The sequence below is a fragment of the Falco rusticolus genome, chromosome 3 (genome assembly GCF_015220075.1).
Source record: "Falco rusticolus isolate bFalRus1 chromosome 3, bFalRus1.pri, whole genome shotgun sequence".
Lineage (NCBI taxonomy): Eukaryota > Metazoa > Chordata > Aves > Falconiformes > Falconidae > Falco > Falco rusticolus.
Window position 1 is genome coordinate 61939503 of NC_051189.1, and position 22174 is coordinate 61961676.

At 42.3% G+C, this 22174-nt stretch overlaps 2 protein-coding genes across 2 annotated transcripts in view; both read right to left on the bottom strand.

The window, feature by feature from the left end:
* SPIRE1 (spire type actin nucleation factor 1) overlaps positions 1-3710 on the bottom strand; it is a 133996-nt gene extending 130286 nt beyond the window's left edge. The window contains 3 exon segments of the mRNA XM_037379579.1: positions 3160-3488; positions 3490-3561; positions 3563-3710. Coding sequence (XP_037235476.1) covers positions 3160-3488; positions 3490-3561; positions 3563-3609 — 448 coding nt within the window. The 5' untranslated portion in view covers positions 3610-3710.
* A 2401-nt stretch (positions 3711-6111) lies between these two features.
* On the bottom strand, positions 6112-22093 carry CEP76 (centrosomal protein 76). The gene is made up of 12 exons (XM_037379509.1): positions 21970-22093; positions 20653-20808; positions 20229-20310; positions 19638-19862; positions 18370-18555; positions 16462-16559; positions 15694-15822; positions 12768-12959; positions 10674-10840; positions 8077-8410; positions 6686-6903; positions 6112-6312 (listed from the first exon to the last, which is right to left on the bottom strand). Exons 1-12 carry the CDS (start codon positions 22030-22032, stop codon positions 6174-6176), a joined length of 1989 nt encoding a protein of 662 aa, XP_037235406.1. The 5' UTR covers positions 22033-22093; the 3' UTR covers positions 6112-6173.
* Between the last annotated feature and the right edge of the window lie 81 nt (positions 22094-22174).

The window sequence follows — 22174 nt, forward strand, 5'->3', positions numbered from 1 at the left end:
AGATGTCAGACAGTTACAATGATTCATACTAAGATGACCACAGTGAGCTCTTCATTTTTTGCATATTCATGTTTATTTCTTACTCACTTCAGTTCCAGCAAAACGATAAAGTTTGCACCATACCATGAAAACACTGCTTCGTGAGCATCTCTAAAGCAAACTCCGTGACACGGCGGCTGCATTTGCTCTTGACTTCGTCCAGGCCCCACTGAGACAGGCATGACTGATCACATCGCTCTTCGCAGTCCTAAACAAAGCCTGAATGTTCCTTACCCAAAGACACCATTCTTTGGGGACTCCTTTATTTGCCCACACAGGATTCTGTTGTTTACAAAAATAGAAACTAACAGCCGATATTTGTCCCTGTGAATTATCCAAGCCTATGCACCAACCTACAGCTATACATTTTTTTTATGTATCGCCAGAATAGAATAGCTTTACAGCTCACAGTGTTAACCCACAGAACCCCTACTGCTCTAACAAACCTCCTGACACAGGCATTTAAACCTAAGTTGTCTGAAAAACAAAGGCAGGAAAACAACTATCAGGAATCCTTCCTGATCCTCATCAGGGTTTCAAGCAGTATCAACACTGATGTGAAAAAGAACAACTGAGCGACTTTTTCATTCTTAATCTTTTTACTCCTATTTAAGAAAAAACTTATTTTTTTTCTAACAAGATAACCAGCTATTAACAGATCACATAGATAAAACTGGAAAGATCCGAGAATTAGTCTCTGGTTTTGGTTAAGGATGGTATTTCAACTCCAAGGTTGTTTTTCTGCCCTGGTATCAGGGAAATTCATCTTTGCTTCCTATCTCAAGGACATTTTATTCAATTTCTAGGTATTTTGAATTGGAATGTCAAGTATTGTGCATTAACTGGAAAACTGCTTCACAAGAAACAGCTTTGGGAAAGTAACATCAGTTTCTACATAATCTTTGTAAGATAACTTCAATTTGTATCTCAAGAGTAAAATTGATGGGGCCAGACAGCTTCAGGGCCTATGCTATGATGTACCGCTCCCCAAGTCACAGCGCCAGGGCAATGGTTCTTAAGCTCTCACTGCTACTAAGCAGAACACACGAGCCTAAGAATAAACACCCGTTCAAGAGGCTCAAGCTGAAATTGGCTCAGAAAGCTCATTCATCATCACCTAAGGACACTGCAGTGAGCAATACGGAAAAGAACTGGGACAGCGCAGAAGATACCAAAGAGAAGCAAAGCTACCGTCAACGTTTCAATACTCAGTATAGTGGATTACCCACATTCACCGTATCACATATACAACAGTTTCCAGTGAAAACCTGCTACTGGTTCCACAAAACAAAGGAGACTGACTAGGACCACCTTTGTTTCATGTTGAGTATGGTTTAGGAATGGACACCTGGCAGAAATCTCCCCTCCTTGCTTTCCTTGGGAGGTCTCAACAGACTGTTTATCTTTTTAATATGTGTGTGTGTATATAGATAGATATGCACATAGATAGATATACACACAGACACAAGATTTTCAAGAAATAATCACAAATATGTGGTGTTAACTCATACACAACATAATACATACAATAATAAGGTTCGAAAATAAACTTAAAAAGAGAGATAAGAGAAAAATAGCCAGGGCTGAAAAATGAAAGAAAAAGCCTCATCTATCCAAAGATTTAAAAATGGTATCAACGTACACAGGTTACCACAGGTTAATGAAAACATTTTCAAAGACTAATGCAGATGTGACGTGCAGCATTAGCATAAAAGTAAACATACTGGACGTCAGCAAGGGGTCTGAACTTTATATCCAAATATATCCAACACCTTCCTGTGGGCTATTAAAGATACAGTAGTAAGAGGAAAAAGAATAAGCCCACAAATAGCAATGAAAAGGCAACAACAGAAAGAAATGCATAGTATATCAATATATTTCCTACAGTAGAAAAGGGAAAGAAAGAAATCTGATTCCAAAACACTATAGACAGCACACAAAGTGCAATACAGAACTCTTAAATGCTCTTGTGACATGCAGATGCCTTGGTCAGGACAGTATTTTCCTGGGACTTTTGGATGTTGGTCTGGCATTTTATTAACGTTACAATAACCCACTTTTTAAACTAACTTAAAAAGCATCCCTGATCACATTTAAATGGAAGTCATTACTAGACTCATTTCAATTGCGGAACAAAATTATGTCCCTTCTTCTACTGAGTATATTTTGATATTTGCAGGTGCCACTAGCTCCAAACTGGATTACTGCAAAACTCTGCCAAAAGACCTTTCCGACAGACACTGTATTAAAAGGCTTCATTAAATTAGAACATGGATATTATACCTCGTGTTACCAATGCTGAGAACTCCATTAATCCCATTTTGTGAATTTACATTGCCTTCTACTTCACCTAACTTTAAAATCCCAAACCCTCTGTCTTCCTGGAAAATTCAGTGACGTTGAACGTGGACTAGGTTGATACTTGGGAATACTAACTGACCACATCCCTCTGCTGCCTAGCCTTAGTTTCTTTTCAGAAATAAAACTGTACTCACAACCAAAAAAGTCACCTTTTCCACATACGTAACCAGCAGCTTTGAAATGCTGAAAAATGGACATGTGTCCTTCTTTTCCCTTCCAACGCAAAATATGTTTTCCTGGGTATTTTAAAAGAAACAGATGGTAGGTGCTAAGCCCCTGGTAGGTGTACACGGCCGCCTTATTTACTTAATGTCAGCGTACCAGGCTCTACACTGATCTGTTTCTAATAGGTGCCTTTTGATGCCAAACTATTTCTGAACGACACCGCGGATGAGCAGTACGACCAAGGGAACTCCGAAAGCAGGCGCTGTAGGTGCGGATGACACAGTATTACGCACCAAAGGACGACGCAATTACAGAACACCAAACCCGCATTCACCGCCCCTGTACCCGCACGCCGGCCACTGAATCCAAGGCGAGGGGCTCTGCCTCTCCACGGGCGACACCGCGACGGTGCGGGGACACAGGCACAGGCAGCCCGGTGCCCGCTCGCCGCAGCCCTCCGGCGGGAAGGAGCCCGTCTCCCCCCGGCCGCCACAGCCCACGGACAAAGGCTGAGGGAGATGGGGGCTGCCGTTCTCGGGCCGGGCCGTACCCGGGGGGCTGAGGCGGGGCGGCGGCGACGGGGCCCGGCCTTACCTGCGGCGGGCGGGGGCGGCCGCTGGGGCTCGCCCGGCTCCAGGGTGACGGTGCCGTCCCGCCAGACGCGGAGGTGGGCGGCCGCCCCCAGCCTGGCGGCGGGGGTCTCTCCGCGGCGGGCGCGGGCCCGCAGCGAACCGCAGCACTGGTAGCACACGGCCCACGCCTGCTCCTCGTTGATGGGCTGGTTGTAGAGCCTGAGGATCTCCTCCAGCGACAGCGCCTCCGGCTGCCCGCCGGCCCCGCCGCCGTCCTCCTCTTCATCGGCGGGGCGGGAGGCGCCGGGCTGGGGCTCCGCGCCGCGCTCCCCCGGCAGCGCCATGCCCTGCCTCCGCCGCGGTGCTCCTCGGCTCAGCGACCGGCCCCGCCGCGGCGGCTGCTGCTGCTTGCGCTGCTGCTGCTTGCGCTGCTGCTGCTTCTGCTGCCGCCGCCCGGTCCCGCCGCGCTCATCCTCCCCGCCTCGCTAGTGCCACCAGGCCGCCGGACAGCCCGGGCTGCGCAGCAGGCAGGCAGCGGCCGGCTGGCAGGACGAACGGCGCCCGGGCCGCCTGCTGCCGCCGCCGCCTCAGGGGGAGACAGCTCATAGCAACGCAATGGCGTCCTCCCCCGCCCCCGCCGCCAAAGGCCGCCGCCCGGCGTCGCAGCGCCCCCTGCCGCCGCCAGGCCCGGCCGTAATGGCGGGCGGCGGCCTGGCGAAGGCGGGAGGGCCCTCGGGGGCTGCCGCGGACCCTCCGTGCCCGTGGGCGGCGAGGAACGGCCTTTGGGAGCGCCAGGCGCCCGCGCCCGCCTCAGGCTCGGGCCGCGGGCTCTGCGCCCAGCGATGCTAACAACCACCGCCTGCGGGGAGGCAGGGTGACACCCGCACGCACCCCGCTCAGACAAGGCCACCGACCCACATCCCCGCCGCGGACCTGCACGTCTCAGCGAAGAGATTACCGAGCGCCTGCTTCCCCGGCCGGAGGGCGCTGAACCCCACGGCCTGCCCCCGCAACGCGACCACCCCCCACCCCCCCCTGCCGCCATCCTTCCAACAGCCAAGCTCTCCCGCTGCAGCGGCGAGGCAGGAGAATCCAAGGGCCTGCAGAAAGGCCGACAGCAGTTGAACGAGCACGGGCTGGAAAGGGCCCGAACGGGAATCATCTTCCAAACAGCTGGGAACTGCCGTTCCTGCCCCGGGACACGGCTGGCACCAGGAGGGCACAGCCAGCTCCCCACGCCGCTGCACATCAAAAACACGTCTGGGCTTTTTCTTTAGTATTGTACAGTTTTACCTAGCACATGTAAAAGGGAACTAAAAATGTCCCCTTAGCACCTGCCTTTCATGAAAGACTAAAGCATACAGGTAAGAAGACAGCACGGGGCAGCGTCCCCTTCCGCACGCCCAGTCCTGCAGGATCGAAGGGCCACACATCCCTCGGCTAACAGCAAGCTCCCGCCTCCCATTTCACCTTCAGTTGTCCTGAATGCGGGTGCTTTTTTCCTCTTGCAATGACACACATGCCTTTAACAAAAACTGTTGCATATAAGACAGAACTAGTATTTAAATAAAGCTATTAAATTTAGCTATACTCACCATACCATACAATCCAGCCTTTCACATTATATTAGACATAATGAAATCGGTTGAGAAATTGTACTGTCTAATCTTTAATCAGAGTCCTCTATGCCGAGTAACAGACAAATTAATTCCTTTTGATCTTTCAGGTATACAAAGAGAACACAAAAACAGATTTGTGAAGTATTTGAAAGGGCCAGTAAGTCCATAACATACTTTTAAAATTTCAAGTTAAAACCCAAGTGCTGCCCTAGGAAGTATTTAACACTTCCAGAAAAAAGAAAAATGGTGACATACTACCACACTGCTGATAAAATGTATATGCAGAATGCCAACACTCACTCCTGCTGTATGTGTTGCAATATTCTCTAGGATTAGGTGACGGTTTTTTGCTCCAGCAGAAAGAGTTGGATCTTTCTTACTAGCAGAACAAAAGAAGGCAGGCATGGGCTATCAAAGATACAGAATGGCTTCTACAGAAGAAATCAACTATTTTGGATTCTTCAGCCTTGAAAGAGATGCCTGGAGTCCACATAGTGAAAAACATCAGAGGCATGGTACGGAGGTTCAGTGAGTCCAAATGCTTGCAATTTCTCAATGCTTGAAGACTAGAAGACACTCGGCAAAATAATGACCCACAGATTTAAGACAAAGAAAACCATCGATGGACAATTAACTATGGACCCAAGTTTCAGAATCAGACAAACTCATGAATGGTTGTTAAGCAAAATGGCCTGGCTACAACTTCTACCTCAGAAATTTCCTAAGCTAACCTTAGGAAAAAGGCATCAGGTTAAACCACTTTACCTAACCTAGCACAGCTATTCACATGTTCAGATATCCAGTTCTTAGTCTTACATTAAAAAAATCCATAAATTATTAAGTTCATAGGTGAACAAGAATACCTATACCTGACTGAACTGTTCTTCCAAGCTGAACGTATTGCTAGGTCCAAGAGAAGCAGAAATAAATCTTCTTGTGGAAAGGACACATGCTTAAACTTCAGTATTGCTGGATCTCCGTCACTCACAAAGTACCCTGGACGCTACATGGAGAGGAGAGGTAAACCAGTCTCTTACCCCTGGAGAGGCAAACCAGACTTTTTTTCTGAATGAATTCTTGCACCAATTCAGAACTGCAGAAGAGAAGCTAGCATTTTATGCAAACATTTTAGTAACTTGACCCACATTCCTCCGAGTATTAAAAGTAACTTTTATTAAAAATAAATTCTCTTTATAAATACAATCATTTACCATGTAAAAAATCCTCTTCAATACACACACGTGGTATTCAAAATCAGTGTTATTTCTATGAAATACAATACTACTTTTAAATTGCATAATTTTATACCCACATATGTTATTTTGCAGATCAAAAAAGGTATGAATGATTACAGGGGGTTTTGGTTATTGGTGGGTTGTGGGGTTTTTTTGGGTTTGTTTTTTTTTTTTTTTTTTTGTCACAGGACAGACCGGTATTTACAAGCAAACATGATCCAGACAGCACATGCAGATTCAGGGTATGTAAACACTCGTACACGAACTGCAAGTCGCACTTGATCTCCCCTACAACAGATTATTTCTTCACAAAAAGGAGACCTATATGACAAAAAGAAAAACAAGAGTAAAAGATATTACTAAGCTATTATTAAAATTTTCGGTTACGTGCAATTTTAATGTGACTGACACTTAAATGAGTGTCATGAGTCTGTCATTACAAATAATAATAATTGTTCTATATTGTTCTTTCATTTAACCCATGAAAAGTCTACCGTCACTTAACTCACCAATGCAACATAAAAGCTCAGTACCCCACGACCTCTTACATATACCATACAATTCTTCTAGTTCTAACTTAAGGAAATTAATTTTCTTTAAATTTCATTATCAAAAACCTGAGTTGCAATTCATAATTAAGTATTACTATTTGGTTTTAACATATATATCTATATATCTTTACATTTAAACTTACCGAAGACACGTGGCAAATGCTCTTCTGGCATTTCTGTATACAAAATGGATAGGAAACCCTTTAAATGTGTGACCGTCAGGTACTGCTCTTCTTACCGCATCTTGAAACTCTTCATTTCCTGCAGAAATACCTGTTGTGCGTTCAAGCTCATAAGCTGCTAATGCTGGTGACAACAGATAGGACAGATGGTCATCCCAGACAGTAGAAAGGCCAAGATCCTGTGAGGCAAGTGACAGAATGATGACAACTGTGCAGAATGAACATCATGGTAAGACTAAGCTTGCACGCTGTACAGATTCAAATAAACCCATTACAAATCTTTAATTTGTAGATAATGGAAGTGAACCCACGAAGCAGCAAGATTTGTATATTGACTCACACATCAACAGGAAGAATCAAACACCACCAACAAAATACAAACATTTAGCAAGAAATGAAGTTAGACTACTAGACTAAAACGTGACCAGCAGAGTTGGAACCAGATGTTTTACCTAAAGTATCTCTACATAAAATGCAAGAAGATGGTGCCTAAATACACAACAAAAATCTGGGAAAGATCAATCATGATTCACCTCATATTTTTCTAAGATCTCCCATGGAAACCCACTCCTGAAAAAACGATGTGCAACAGCTCCTCAAAACACATGACACATATACATGCACCTTCTCCTCCTACCATCTCAAAAATACAAAGAAGGAGAAAAATCTACCATGTACACATTCAATGCTGCATGAGATCCAAATTCTGAGAATTACTTGCCACCCCAAAGGTTGAGCATTGGGTTGGAAGATAAAAACAAAAACCCGCAAAAATCCCCATTAAAAATAGACATAAGCTATAAGGGGTTTTAAAATACCATCTCCCTCTTATCCAGCACAAAAGAATAATTTCTGGCACATTACGTCTTGCAAAAATCCTGACAAAGGACAACACTAACTTCTAGAAGTTCTGATTCTGTAAAGAAGTCAGAGCAAGAGCATGAAGGCTTAAAGCCTGCTTTTATCTAGGGACCAAACCCATTTGTGATGGAGAGGCAAAACCTACTAACAACCAGATCTGATCTTCCTAGCATTTTCACAGACCACTCATAGGTACTCTGCAGTAGGCTGAAGATCACAGACCTAGAAGGAGAGGCAAAGGCAGGGTGGGGGGAAGAGCCCACACATGAGGCTACGAAATACCACTGCAAATAGAAGTATGACATATAAACTAGCTCAGTACAGTCTTTCCAAACAATTTTTCAATGATTTCACTTTTTAGGTACCACATTACTTCAAAAGCTGATGGAAAACACATTGCAAAGAATTAGGTATGTGAACTAACAAATGGCTAGCCAAAACAAGTATACAGTACAAACACACATTCAATGACAATCTTTAAACAGTATTACCTTTCTGTGTTCAGAGACCAGTATTCTCAGCTGCACTTCTATCTCGTTGCTTGTTACTGCAGCATCTATTGTGGAAGCACACAGAGGAGGAAAAGGGGGAACCGAAGACACTGTTCCAGGGGGACATACAGATTTTATTGCTTCTCCACTCATGGGTTTCCATTTAGATTCATCATGCAGGTCAAACACACAGACCTCCACAGCATCAGAGGGCTGACAATTTCCAAAGAACTTCTGATGGTTGAAGATACAACCTATTGTGCGATAAGGATACAGCGGCTTGGGTTGTTCAACTAGTGGAGGGTCATCAGGGTTGATAGATCTGTGGATGTACCTAATCAAAAATATTCAATTTCTTATTAATACACCTTATTTCAAGACAAGGTAAAAATAATTAGATGGGACAGATATAAGGCATTTTTTCCTTCAAAAATATAAGCAAAATTTGTTAACTCCTCCCCCCCATGGCATTCATTTATTTACAGAAAAGTAATTAAACACATTTTAGAGGCCCAGCATACAATGAAACAATACATCAATTTTTCTCTTTAAATCCAAAAGAATAAACTGATTAGTCAAGCAGATACTCCACAGCAATTAAATTTTGCAACTATAACAACATACCCATACAGTTGCCCCACTACTCATTACATTTGGAGATACAAATCTTCAAATGCTGATCATGGGATACACGAAATTGCTTCTTTTCAACACTGGCTCTAACAGAAGCTTTAGAATACAGAATAACTACATGTGCCCTTCTAAAATTACTCAAGTGAGTGAGTCATCATGGGCCCTAATGGGATGCACCCCATAGTGCTGAGGGAGCTGGCAGATGTTATTGCCAAGCCACTCTCCCATCATCTTTGAAAGGTTGTGGAGAACACGAGAGGTGCCCGAGGACTGGAGGAAAGCCAGTGTCACTACAGTCTTCAAGAAGGGCAAGGAGGAGGACCCGGGAAACTACAGGCTGGTCAACCTGCCCTCCATCCCTGGAACCGCGATGCGCCAGCTCATCCTGGAGGTCATCTCGAAGCATATGGAGAAGAAGGTTATCAGGAGCAGTCAACATTGATTCACCAAGGGGAAATCATGCCTGACCAACCTGATGGCCTTCCATGATGGAACGACTGGCTGGGTAGATGAGGGCAGAGCGGTGGACGTTGCCCACCTTGACCGCAGCAAGGCTTCTGACACTGTCTCCCATAACAGCCCTGGAGGTCAGCTCAGGCCGTGCGGGCTGGATGAGGGGACAGTGAGGCGGATCGAGAGCTGGCTGATGGCAGAGCTCAGGGGCTGTGACCAGCAGCGCAGAGCCCAGCTGGAGGCCTGTAGCTGGCGGGTTCCCCAGGGCTCAGCGCTGGGCCCAGCCCTGTCCAACGGGCTCCCCAGCGCCCTGGGTGAAGGGGCAGAGCCCTCAGCAAGGCTGGCGGTGACACAGCCCTGGCAGGAGCGGCTGGTACCCCAGCGGCTGCGCTGCCGTTCAGCGAGGCCTGGGCAGGCTGGAGAGCTGGGTGGGGGGGACCGAATGCAGTTCAGCAAAGGGGGTGCCATGGGGGCCTGGGGGGCATCGGGAGGAACGTGGCCGGCAGGTGGAGGGAGGTGATCCTGCCCCTCTGCTCTGCCCTGCTGAGGCCGCACCTGGAGCGCTGTGTCCAGGGCTGGGCTCCCCAGTTCAGGAGAGACAGGGAACCACCGGGGAGCGCCCAGGGGAGGGCTGTGAAGATCATTAGGGGACTGGACCTTCTCCCTTGTGAGGACAGGCTGAGAGAGATGGGCCTGTTTTTAGCCTGGAGGAGAGAAGGCTGAGAGGGGGTCCTACAAATAGCTACAAATAGTTTAAGGGCAAATGTCAAGAGGACGAGCCCAGGCTCTTTTCAGCGGTGCCCAGCAACAGGACAAGGGGCAACGGGCACAAACTGCAGCACAGGCAGCTCCATCTGAATATGAGGAAGAACTTCTTTACCCTGAGGGTGACAGAGCAGGGGCACAGGCTGCCCAGAGAGGCTGTGGAGTCTCCTTCTCTGGAGACATTCAAAACCCGCCTGGACACGATCCTGTGCAATCTGCTGTAGGTGACCCTGCTTTCGCAGGGGGTTGGACTGGGTGATCTCCAGGGGTGCCTTCCAACCCTGACTATTGTGTGATTCTGTGAATCTCGGAAAACTTGCAGAGATTTCTGCAGGGGAAAGAAGTAATGTAACACTGATTTCACAGATGAAATGAGGAATAAAATATGGGTTGCTAAACAAACATGTCAGATTTCATCTGCTTCTTTACACATGATGGCAGCAATAAACACATGATACCACGTCAATGGCAATCAGCTGTCATAAGACACAAAACGGTTACTATATGGTATTAAAGCCACTGAAAACCCTTGAGGCCATTAGAAACTGTTGAAATATTTCACCTCACACTGAATCAGTTATTTTCCAAATAAAAGTAGTACACAGAAAAAAAAAAAGATTCAAAGACAGAAGTTACCTGGATTATATGACAGAGTATAAAGATAAAAACAAAAAAAGCAACAACAAAAATATCCCACACAAATTTCAATACGGATTGTTCAGCTTTCTTATATTGCTTTTACACACCTATGTCCTGTTAAGCTCTCCCAAAAAGTAATTGTTCCATCAGTTCCATAAGTCATTACCCAAGTGTGGGGGACTCCTTTTGCTTTTGTTCCAACGCACACAAAGGCTTCCAATCCAAACCCAAGAAGAAGACTGCACAGAAGGTTAGCATGATCTTCACAGTCACCCTAGACAGTAAACATCAGTAAGTTGGTTTGAGTATCAGGCATGGATAAATCTTAAAGAAAGGAAACTGTGGTACTTCTCTAACCATTATTTAACAAGTCATGTTTCCCTCCTGTTTACGTATCAGAAGTCAGGATTTTAAGGTTTAAACTTGACAAGTTTTAGTTTTCTGTAATAGAATAAGTCGGTCTAAAATGTTATGTTCTAACGATAGACTATTTATAATTTTTATTCAAATATAGTATACAATACTGGAAAACACTTCTTATAACAGTATCTTCAAGTAATCCAAACCCAGAATCTATCAACCCACAAACACAAAAGCAATATTCTAATTAAACATAAAAACACGTATAAAGCAAATACCTGAGGTAATACTAAAAATGACATGATATTTTCACACAGGAAATTTAGTCACTTAGTAAAATGTAATTCTATTGTTATTTCACTGTGTTGAATGTGTTGTCAAAGTTCAGGAATTAAACAAAGATAAAACGACCTCCCACAGATCTAACTATAAACCAGCTCAGTCATGTGTAGTGCTTTTCCCTTCAGTCAGAAAAACATTTCTTTCATAAATACATTACCACCATTGATAATTCACAGAAAACAATTCCCAAATGCGATGTCTAATATTCCTTGTCTCTCAAGTTCTTCACAAATGTTAGTTCTAAAGCAAGAGCAAAAATTGCTCATGCAATGAAGCCTTCATAATACTAAGCAGAAGAGTAAGGCTCTCTCAAATACTATTCAGAATGTAGAAAATGTAAAATTCAGTGTTGTTGGATGTATCTATTCTTTACACAGACAACAAAATCTTCCCATGCCACAGTATACAAGGGAAGTATGCAGAAAACTAGGTTTGAACAAGTTTCTAGTGAGCTTGTGTTCATTTAATAATGCCACACCATTTTCCACAAGAAAAATAAAATGGTCCAGCTGGTGTCTCAGGTGCTAAATACAGCTGTTTTCTATACAACTTTCCACTTCTGCCTTGGAGGAAACCCTTTCTCTGTGCCTCCAAACATAATGGTCCTCAAGCTCAAAGCTGCTATCATCATCTCCATCTGAAAGCCAGTGGGTAGCCAGTGGTGCTTTTATATGCTACGTATGCATGATACGGTATTCAGAGACAAGAACTAATGCCTGTTCTGTATAGTCTTTGAGACAGGTCCGAAAACTGGGATACAGCTCCTGTTGCCAAGACCACCACATCTTTTTAATACAAATATCAGTGACATTATTTTTGAATGCAGAAGTATCTCAGTGGTAATGAAAAGCAATACACCACTCCAAAGAGGTATTAAAAGGGATCACTATTACTTTTATTCATACAACAGAAGAGCTATAATACTGAATCAGTTACAATTTGTTTCATTTATTATAGTTATGTAATACAAGTGTCAGATCACCAAGAACTAGGCTGAAACTTTTAGTGCAAATCCCTACCTTGCAAAAACGGAATGTAAAGACTGTCAGTGTATTTTAGCCCCTCTAACCAAAAAAAACAAAAACAAAAAAAAAAAACCAGCAAAAGAAAAAACCCAACCAAAAAATACCAGCAAAAGAGACTTTTCAACCACTTTTCAACCATTCCTGGATTAGTCCGTAATTTAAACTCGCATCCTGCACACCAGCAGGGATTCACTGAATTATATGGGCTCTTAGAAAAGCAAAGAAAAGGAAGTTCATCTGTCAAACAAATGTATTGACAAAGAGACCCCAACAACAGCAGTAAAGGAAGTTAGCTCCAAAGCCCTCCTGTCTACTATTTAACATCTATTTCTCTTTAGAAAGATCTTAAATTATTTTAACAGAATTATCCAAATCCAATTTAATTCATGTACTTGCAGCCTGTTTTAAATGACTGACTTCTGTTAGAATGTGGTACCAACTCTATTGTGTCACACAAGGACTATTTTCACATACCTTGTTTCTACATAAAAAAGCAAGAAGGGTGCACCACTGTTCTTGTTTGCCACCACCTCCTCCAATGACAGGAGCTCTTTCATAACCCAGGACACTGACAAATCGCGCTGCTTGCCTAGGTGTGTCAAGTAACCGGCCCGCTCGAAGTGGTCTGACATATGAACATACTGGACGGTTTACTCCATTTTCATCCTGAACATGTAAAATATGCTTATTTGCCAGCCATGCAAATATCACAAAAGATTCATCTTAACTTGGACTGTCTTTTTTTGCAACGGGATTTATTCTTCCTGAAATAAATATCACTTATAAATACTAAGATGCAAAAATACTTGTAGAATTAAGACACAAAACCATTAAGGCAACTCATTTAGAGACATTACAGTTATGTTTTTCTGCTGGCTCTGTCACTTATAGGACATTTCAGAATAAATGTTCAAACACCTGGAGCAGCACAGGCTGCAATTATTTTCTTAAATGGGTGAAGAACTGTTCGTGCTCCACCTGCTATCAATTTCCACATTATTGCCAAGGAACAAAAAAACCCCAAGAAAACTCCCAACAACCAACGAAAAAATACAGACACACCAAAACCCACAACAAACTCAAAAAACAACTCCCCCACAAAACATTAAATACGCAGCAGCTGATGTTAGAATTTAGAAAGCGTCTACTTCTGAATTCAAATACCCTGTCTCTGGTCATAACACTGAAAAGCAATAAAACTTACTCACAACGAAGTAACTAGATTACCATAAATTAAGACAATAATAATATGAAGAATTTCTAGATTCTTGGAAAAATGAAAAAAAAAGATGACTGGAAAAGGTATGATTTATTACATGCTGCAGGGAAATATTGTGATTAGCAACTATTAGAACTATTTCAAGAAGTATAGAACTCTTCCTCACTGGGCTGAATCAGTACTTTTCTATTCATATATTTTAAAAAGAGATCAAAGCCTTTTAAAATGCCTGCAACTTCAGGTAATTATGGTCTCGCATTTTTACTGTAGTCACATATTATCCCCACTGAGGTTTTGTAATGCTTTTTCAGCAGGCTGGTGCAAGAAAAGCAGCATTTATTTGAAGCTGACTGGAATCCTGTTGAAAATTATTTCACAGCTTGAAAGCAATCAAAAAAATCACTGGCAGGATTCACTGTTCAATATAGCTTTATGTGTATAATGCATGCTTCTGCATTACACATGAAAATGGACAATAACTAAATTAAAAACAATTCTAATAATCTCATTTCTATTTCCATAAATAAGAAAGGACATTTCGCGCAGCTTTACTAACATTTGCTATGGCCAGCGGGAGACTCAAGATAAGCTCTCTATAGGTACTGAACTAGCAGAAAGCCTAGTTCCTATAGCGTTCTGAGAGCTACCAGTTTCTACATTAGTCTGTAACAAAGAACTTAGTCCCCTAATCCTATTGACAAACTCTTCCCCTCCAACCTTTTTTCTAACACTACTGTAGCTTTCTAGGTGCAGAAAGTAGGATACTATTAATTCATACATTGCTTTATTTTCAAAATAGGGTAAGTCCCATTTTCACCTCATGTCCCCAACCAAACTCCCAGTTCTCGAATTCCCTATTTAATTATGTATTTGTTTCTCTATATATCCTGCTCTGAAACACTTAAGGCTTTGTATTGGGTCTGGTTGAAATAGAGTTAATTTTCTTCATAGCAGCCCCTATGGTGCTGTGTTTTAGATCTGTGACCACAAGAGTGTTGATAACACACCAGTGTGTTAGCTGTTGCTGAGCAGTGCATGCACAGTGTCAGGGCCTTCTCTGTTTCTCATTCTGTCCCCACATGGAATAGGTTTGGGATGGCCAAAAGGCTGGGAGGGGACACAGCCAGGACAGCTGACCTGAACTGACCAAAGGGATATTCTATGCCATATAGTATTACATTCAGCAATAAAACTGGTGGGGGTGGGCAACAGACTTTTTCTAAACCTGACCCTGCTTGAAGACAAGCTGAGCATCAGCCTGCTGGTGGCGAGTGACTGTCTTTGCATTACTTTTTTCCTCACTCTTCCTTTTTTTCTTTCCTTTAATTACTAAACCATCTTTATCTCAACCCATGGCTTTTTCCTTGCTTTTGCCCTTTCTATTCTCTCCCCCATTCCACTGAGGTGGACTGAGTGAGTAACTGGGTGGGGGGCTCAGCTGCTGGCTAGGATTTGGAAGTTCACATCACTACTTAACGCCCACAGCACAGCCAGAATGGAAGTTGTTACTTCACTGAAGAAAAAGACTAGGCATAGATAACTTCAGGATGTTACTTTGAAATAATAAGCTACTGTACTTTATCTGTGCTATGACAATTGCTACTACACAAGCTAAATTCATACCATGGAAAATGCAAGGATCATATCATTCCTTTTTCTGAGGGACAGTTAACAAGAAGCAACTGACACAGTAATTTATTAGCCTACAATACTTATGTCCGAAGCTATCAATACTTATGTCCATAGCTATCACGTGATATTAACCGGACAGATTGTTTTACAGACCATACAGAGCACCTGCTCTAAACAGATCTAGTAAGTCCACTTCTTTTAACTGTTTTATCTGGTATAAAGTTTGTTTGAAATAGTTTGCACAGATCATTTAAGTCTTTGCCCTTTGTGAGTAATCAAAGAAACAGACTGAACAGGCTTTATCACCTTGTACATCAGAGGTGGCTGGAGTAACCCCCTGTCTGCAACATGCTGTTCATCTTCAATACAGAAACAGAAGTTCAATCCTAACAAATTTCATTTTTTGCATGATACACCGCATGTAGTCCTGACCTGAATGTAACCATGTCATAAATCTATACAGATCCTATGTACACATTAACTTCAAAATAAATCAAGAAATAAAAAGGGAACATAAAGAAAGGATGTCTATTTGTAAAAATTACAAACCTGTGCAAAAATCTTTACCAGCCTTACGTTGTGTGTAGGCCTAATCTGCAGGTATTCTCTCCACCACTGTTTAGCATACACAAGAAATAACCGTTCTTTTTCTGCTGTTTTCTGACGTTCCAAAGCAAACTGTAAGAAAAACATAATCAATCACATACTTATTAACTCCAAATAGGAAAAACATCCCCATCATCAATAAGCACATCAACAACAAATCCTGGCATATGTAAAATAAAGCTTAATATTTAAAGTGTGCCATGCAAATGCTGAAGAATAGCATGTTTTACACGAAAATCCAATGAACAAAAATGTCGAGTTACATTTCTTCTTTGTAGGCTCATATATCAAGCTTGACTGAAGTAGTGTTCATCTTAAATGACACACTTCTGTACAGGTCTGCTCAGTTTTTGATGTGCAGAACATCCGCACACACATTCAGGCCAACATTTACTGGCTTACCAGGCAGAACAGCTGACTTGAAATTATTGTTTCAAATGGGAGAGCAAGAAAACATACACTACCTGAAGAATTAGGTATACTGCATCTTTATTTTTCTAAGTAATTAGAAAAAATACTGAAGTAAAATTTCAAGTAATGTTCAGTATAAACAGATTTTTTAAAAGTTAACTATATTTAAATTGAATGGAAAAAAAGATGTTATCAAACATTCAAAAACGCACAGCCCTCAACATCTACAAGTAGTTCTATACTGAGCCTTCCCCTTCCCCCAATAAAAGAATAAGTCAACCCTCCCGGAAATTAACTTACTTGAGTATTAATTATTTCTGGAGATAATGTCTTACTAAGCTGTGGATACATTTCCATTCTGATGTTTAAAACACCAACAGAAACCTTCGATTCTGTACCTTTGAACCAAAATAAATTTCAATCAGTTCTCTCAAATTCAATTTACTAAGGACATTTCAGCCAGGAAGGAGCAAATAATTAAAATAAACATCTTGGCTATATAATCACACACACGCAAATATCTTAAAAATACGCAAAGTAAGTGTCTTTATTTAATTTTCAAACTCAAATGAGGCTGTAAGAAAGCATCATCTGGCCAAAAAAGCAGACATCTAAATCTAAGATAATTATCCAAGGCCCTCTTTGCAGCCAGTACTGGGACATACGAGATGAATGTCATTCTAGAAACATCTAGAATAGGCATCTAAAATAGAGTACGAGTGTCACACACTGTAAAAGTGCCTATTCCTACTTATTACACGTGTAGCTCAAATTTAAGAAGTTGGAAATCAGTGAATTTCATCTTCCCCAAGATACAGTTTATTATGAGGGACCCCAAGTGCCATACAAATGGATTAATCAACTTAAGAAAACCAAAACAACAAACCAACCTACCACAAAATCCCATAAACCTAATGTTGTTGCACAATGCTGAAAATCTGAAATCACATAAAGAACAAGAAGCACTACGAAACAATAGAGATGGGACTATAAGCAACACAAGCAAAACCAAGCCTCATATAGTAGTTTGTCTACTTGAGATGGCAGCATGCTTTGATGTTCTTGATGCATTTTGTACAATGACAAGACTTCAGAAGAGAAAAAGCCCTGGATTTACTGGATTGATAGTTTATTACTTGGAAAAAAAGCTAATGATAATTAGATTTAACTCCTCCATCACACATTTGAGTATTAAACTCAATTTATTTGTTACACATTTCCAAGTCATTATAAATAAAAAGCTCTCCATTAGAGAGACTATACAAACCCAAACTGCTTACTAAAGTTTTGCCAACACCAGCATTTCCAGAAGGAAATGAAGCCAATAAACATATTTGCAAATATGCTTACTAGATTTGTGTTCACTGGATAAAACACTGCACCAAATCACGACTGCCCAAAAAAGCAGGCAATAGTGATAAAAATCAGGAATAACTTACGTAGTGTATCCAATCTTCAAAATATTTTGAAGGTATAATTTAATCTCTTTTGGAACTATCAAGAACTGCTGACCTACCTAAAAGGTAGAGAAACTGTGACAAAAAATACTCAAATGACCCAGCAGCTACTAGCTGACCAAACTCTGGGATTGCTAGCGTAGGAAATCATGATAGATCAAGTCCTACATCTAGTCTTTATCCACTAAACTATAATATCCTAAAAACTTAGGTTGGAACTCCTAAAATGTGGTGTAAGGCAAGTGATAGTATACATGCGTATTTTTGTGTAAGTGCTAAGCACCAAAAAAAGAGCTATTCAATCCTCTTGTCAGAAAACATGCTTCCAGCTACTGGAATAAATGGCAGCACAACAGAGATGACTTTCTCTAGCAGCTGCCAGTTTGCTATGAAAGGGACACAAGTGGACTTTACTCTTCAGTGCACCGGTCCAATCTATTGCTGGAGATTATTTGGTTGATTTTTGTTTGGTTTGTTTGTTTTTGATAACTTCTCCAGACTTTGCAGAAAAATAATAGTGGGATTTCCCACATGGGGACCATTATTACCACAGGATCTGGAATACACATTTCTAGTATTTTGGTAACAGAAAAATCTGAGCATTAGCCTCTTAGGCATTTTCTAAGTATACCTTATAGTAATCTATGAGTTTAACTAAAATAAACTACATCATAAATACTGCTTTAAACTTATAAGAAACTCAGTACCCAATATTTTAAGTCATCATTACAGCCTTATTATTTATCCTTACCTACACCCTGGAGTTCAACAGCAACATTTGTTACACCATTCTCTGCAGCCAAGACAGATCGCCACTCCAAGAAATAGGATGCTACTAGTGTTGTCTCACCAAATGTGTCTGTTTTGACCAGAACCATATGCACTGGATCACATACAGATAACATAGTGGTTGCATCCGCCATTTTACTTCCATCACCTGCCATTATTAAACAAGATAAGATAGCATGAATATATTACCATCCCAAGTCCTCCTCAAAATCAAAAAACAGGTATGCATTTACATTCATTGCATACCAAATGCATTCATTTAAAAAAAATCTTGCATCCAGAAGTGTAAACAATGATCCCATTTTAAAAACCAAACTCAGTTTAGGAAAGAGCTACAGAAATATTAGTTAATTTACAGAGGAGATAAAAAGATTCCTATAGTCAAGTACCTCAGTGTTCAACTGCACAAAAATACAAAATGGAATTAGCATTTAAGAAAATAAAGAATATTAGAGCACCATTAACTAAAAGCAATTGAAAAATATTCTTTTAATAAGTTGGAATGCATCAGGTCCATATATATACTATATATCGGTATTTAGGAAACAACTTTCTCTGTAGTTAGGCTTGAACCTATGATATAAAACGCTCCAAGGAAAAACAAGTTTTATTAATTCTGCCGCTCATGAATTTGTGGTATATTCACTCCCTTCCCCAAGTCCAACTTGTCTTTCTCTCTGTTCACTGATGTTCCATAAGCTACCCCGGAGTTCTACAGGATTCACACAAGATTCAGAAGTCTTCTCACAACATACTTAGCTCCTACCATGTTCCCTTGGTACCAACAGAAGAACAGTAACACAGGCTGCGGATGACTGACTCTTCTGCAGGTTTCTGCCAGCTGGTAGGCAAACTGAACTCACACTGAAGTTTTTCCTTCCATGCAATGACAAATTTGCATCTCCCTTCCTCACTTGTCAGCACAAAGTTCATGAAACTCACAGCCACCATAGCATCTCTTACCATCTCTGAGACTATGATCTCACTGTTGATTATGGATAAAGTTGGTCAAATTTAAAAGTTATTTTAGAGTGGAAAAGGAGCAAAAGAAGAGGCAAGAGTGGAGAAAGATCTATAAGTGGTATCACCTAAGACAGTAATTAGTTCTCTTAGGAAAACACGTTAAAAATAGGAAAGAAAGCCATTAAATACTACGAAACATATTTCAGAATAACTGAAGTCAGAAAAAAAATCTGAGAACATCAGCTTTAAACCCACAATATTCCTTACCTAGGATATCCTTGTGTACTTCAAGTAAAAAACCATCATGAAAATCTGGCTCACAGGCGCAAGGTACAGGTTTAGAACGGAAGCGCTGATTTCGAAAATGTAAACACAAAGTGAAGGTAGAACAGATTTGGCCAGGCAGAGGCTCCGGTTCCTGAAGATGTTCCAGAAAAGCTTTTCCACCCAAAACCTGAAGGTAAAGATACCTCCGTGTTGGGTCAATGTTAGCTGTAAAGCGCAGCAATAAAAATGAAGAGACTACAAACAGACCTTAGGAAGTATGTCAAATATCAGTTAACTAACAGGAAATTATAAAAAACAAACTTTTTTGAAATAGATGCTTAGGAGAAAGTGATTTTAAAATGTATTGGAAGTTATCTTAATGTAAAACAAATCAATATTTTTTTTAAAGTCACATTTTATGCAACACTCAATTTCTCCTGCTTCTATGAATTTACTTCCTCTAGTTAAGCAAGAAAAACATCCACCTTTACACTAGTTCATACTGGATTAGTAATTCAAAGTTCAAAAATCACAGACTTCAAATTTCTCTCAAAACTATGATCCAAATATTAAAATAAGGAGGCAACATACTTTTTTTCAAAAGCGGTGGTTCTCTGTCAACAAAATGTGTCGCTGGTTTTGGAGCTGAAGTCCTCACCTTTTCATTCACATCCTGGAATTACAATTAAAGACTTTTTAAGGCGTCAAGGGATGCAACAGTACTCTTACTGCAGTCTTCAAAAATTAAAGAATCCTCCGTTTCAATGGAAGACCTTTCCCCAGGTATGCTCCCTTTTAGTCCTTAAGATGTAATGAAACTAAACAAATACTTTCACTTTCAATGTAGTATTACAACTAAACCAATTTCAGCATATGCATTAAGCTGTTCTGCTCCTATTATGTCACAAATTAGTAAAGCCATTACAAACCTTAAAAAGCAGCAAGCTTACACTTTGTTAAAACAGTCAGTAAGAGGAATAAGCAAAAATATTTTCACTCTTTAAAAGCTACTTACAGTTACAAATTTAAGTTCCTTCATGACATCATCAATGATTCCTCGTTGTCTTAAGGCTTTTATCAGATCTTCTGTGGATAACTGCTGATGCTCAGGTGCTAACTCTTCACGTATAGTCTCAGCAAGAACTTCTCTTATCCTGCCATGGACATCCATCTGAAAGAAAATTCATACAAATAGAAGCTCTTTATATGGTAGCATCTATGACTAAACAGTCACTCTGTAAGACTAAGGGTATGCTCCTAGGAACACAGAAATAAGTACACCAAAATATTAAACCTTTCAGAACTAATCAAATAAGTCACTACCTCACCAAAGCAGTTCTACCAGATTAAAACATCACGACCATACCAAACCTGAGCATTTTCACTGCTCTTGACAGCATCCCCTGCCTTGAACTTCCCTCCTTACAAAAAGGCCTGCAAATCCATCAATTATAAAACGGTCAGTTTCGTCTCCCTCAAAATTCAGGCTCTGGATAAAAGTTTCTCATTTTTTAAGGGAAAAGGTACATCTATATATACGTGTAGGCCAGGCACAAAAGCAGTAAATATCCATTACAAGCTTTGCCTGTGCTCAAAGGGAGATCAGAGAATTTCTGTCCTTCACCTCGGCTGTGAAACGGCGTGGGTTTGTAACACTTGAAGGATGTTAAGGCCACAGCCACCGGGACGTGAGATACTTAGCGATATAAGAGTTAAAGCATTTGTGTTTATTCGCCAGGCAGTTCAAGATCCAGCCCAAGCACCTCGCTCAAAAAACAAGGAGAAAAAAAAAGAAAAAAGAAAAAAAGGCAAAGGCCTCAGCCACAGGATGCCGAGCCGAGTCCGCCGCCCAGCCCCGGGCCTCACCCCCGGCTTCCCCCCTCGGCTGGCACCGCTGCTGTCCGCGGCCTACCCTGGACGGGACAGCGACACGGAGAGAGAGGGAAGGAGCCGGGGGCGGAGGCAGCCTCAGCTCCATCTCGCCGTAGCTCAGGGGAGAGACGAGGGCGAGCAGCGGAGGCGGCGGGTAAAAGGCCGCAAGCCAGGGCTGCGGTAGCCGAGAGCGCCAAGGGCCGCTGGCCCTCCTGGAAGGGGACGCAAACGTCAGTGAGGCCGAACGGCTCCCGGAAACCATCCCAGCCGGCTGAAGCAGGGAAACCAAAGCAGGACGATGGCGCGGAGCGAGCACACCGCCTGCCCTGCCACCGCCTCAGCGGGCACAGCTGTCGCCAAGGGCCGGGGGCCCGCACCACCGACACGGGAAGCAGCCAAGCCCGGCCGGGTCCCGCTTCCCCTGGTAGGGGAAGGCGCTTTACCGCGGAGACAGCCCCACCTTGACCAGCTGCTGGTGGATGATCTGCTTCAGCTCGGAGGCTTTCTCCGGCGGCAGCGACATGGCGGCAGGGCCGGAACGGAACCGCGACGACTCCCGCCCCGGGAGGAGGCGCGGGGGGGGGGCGGGGGGCCGCGCGCCATGCCCCGCCCCCAACCGCCTGCCCAATGGGCGCCGGCAGCTGCGCGAGGCGGCAGGTTACAGC

What these genes read in the sequence shown, in the direction of transcription:
- CEP76 (XM_037379509.1), bottom strand. Translation starts at nt 22,032, where the DNA reads ATGTCGCTGCCGCCGGAGAAAGCCTCCGAGCTGAAGCAGATCATCCAC. An exon ending in TCCACCAGCAGCTGGTCAAG is followed by an intron (nt 20,809 to 21,969) that starts GTGGGGCTGTCT and finishes ATTTTCTTTCAG; the next exon opens with ATGGATGTCCATGGCAGGAT. An exon ending in TGTTGAACTCCAGGGTGTAG is followed by an intron (nt 16,560 to 18,369) that starts GTAAGGATAAAT and finishes TTTGGTTCAAAG; the next exon opens with GTACAGAATCGAAGGTTTCT.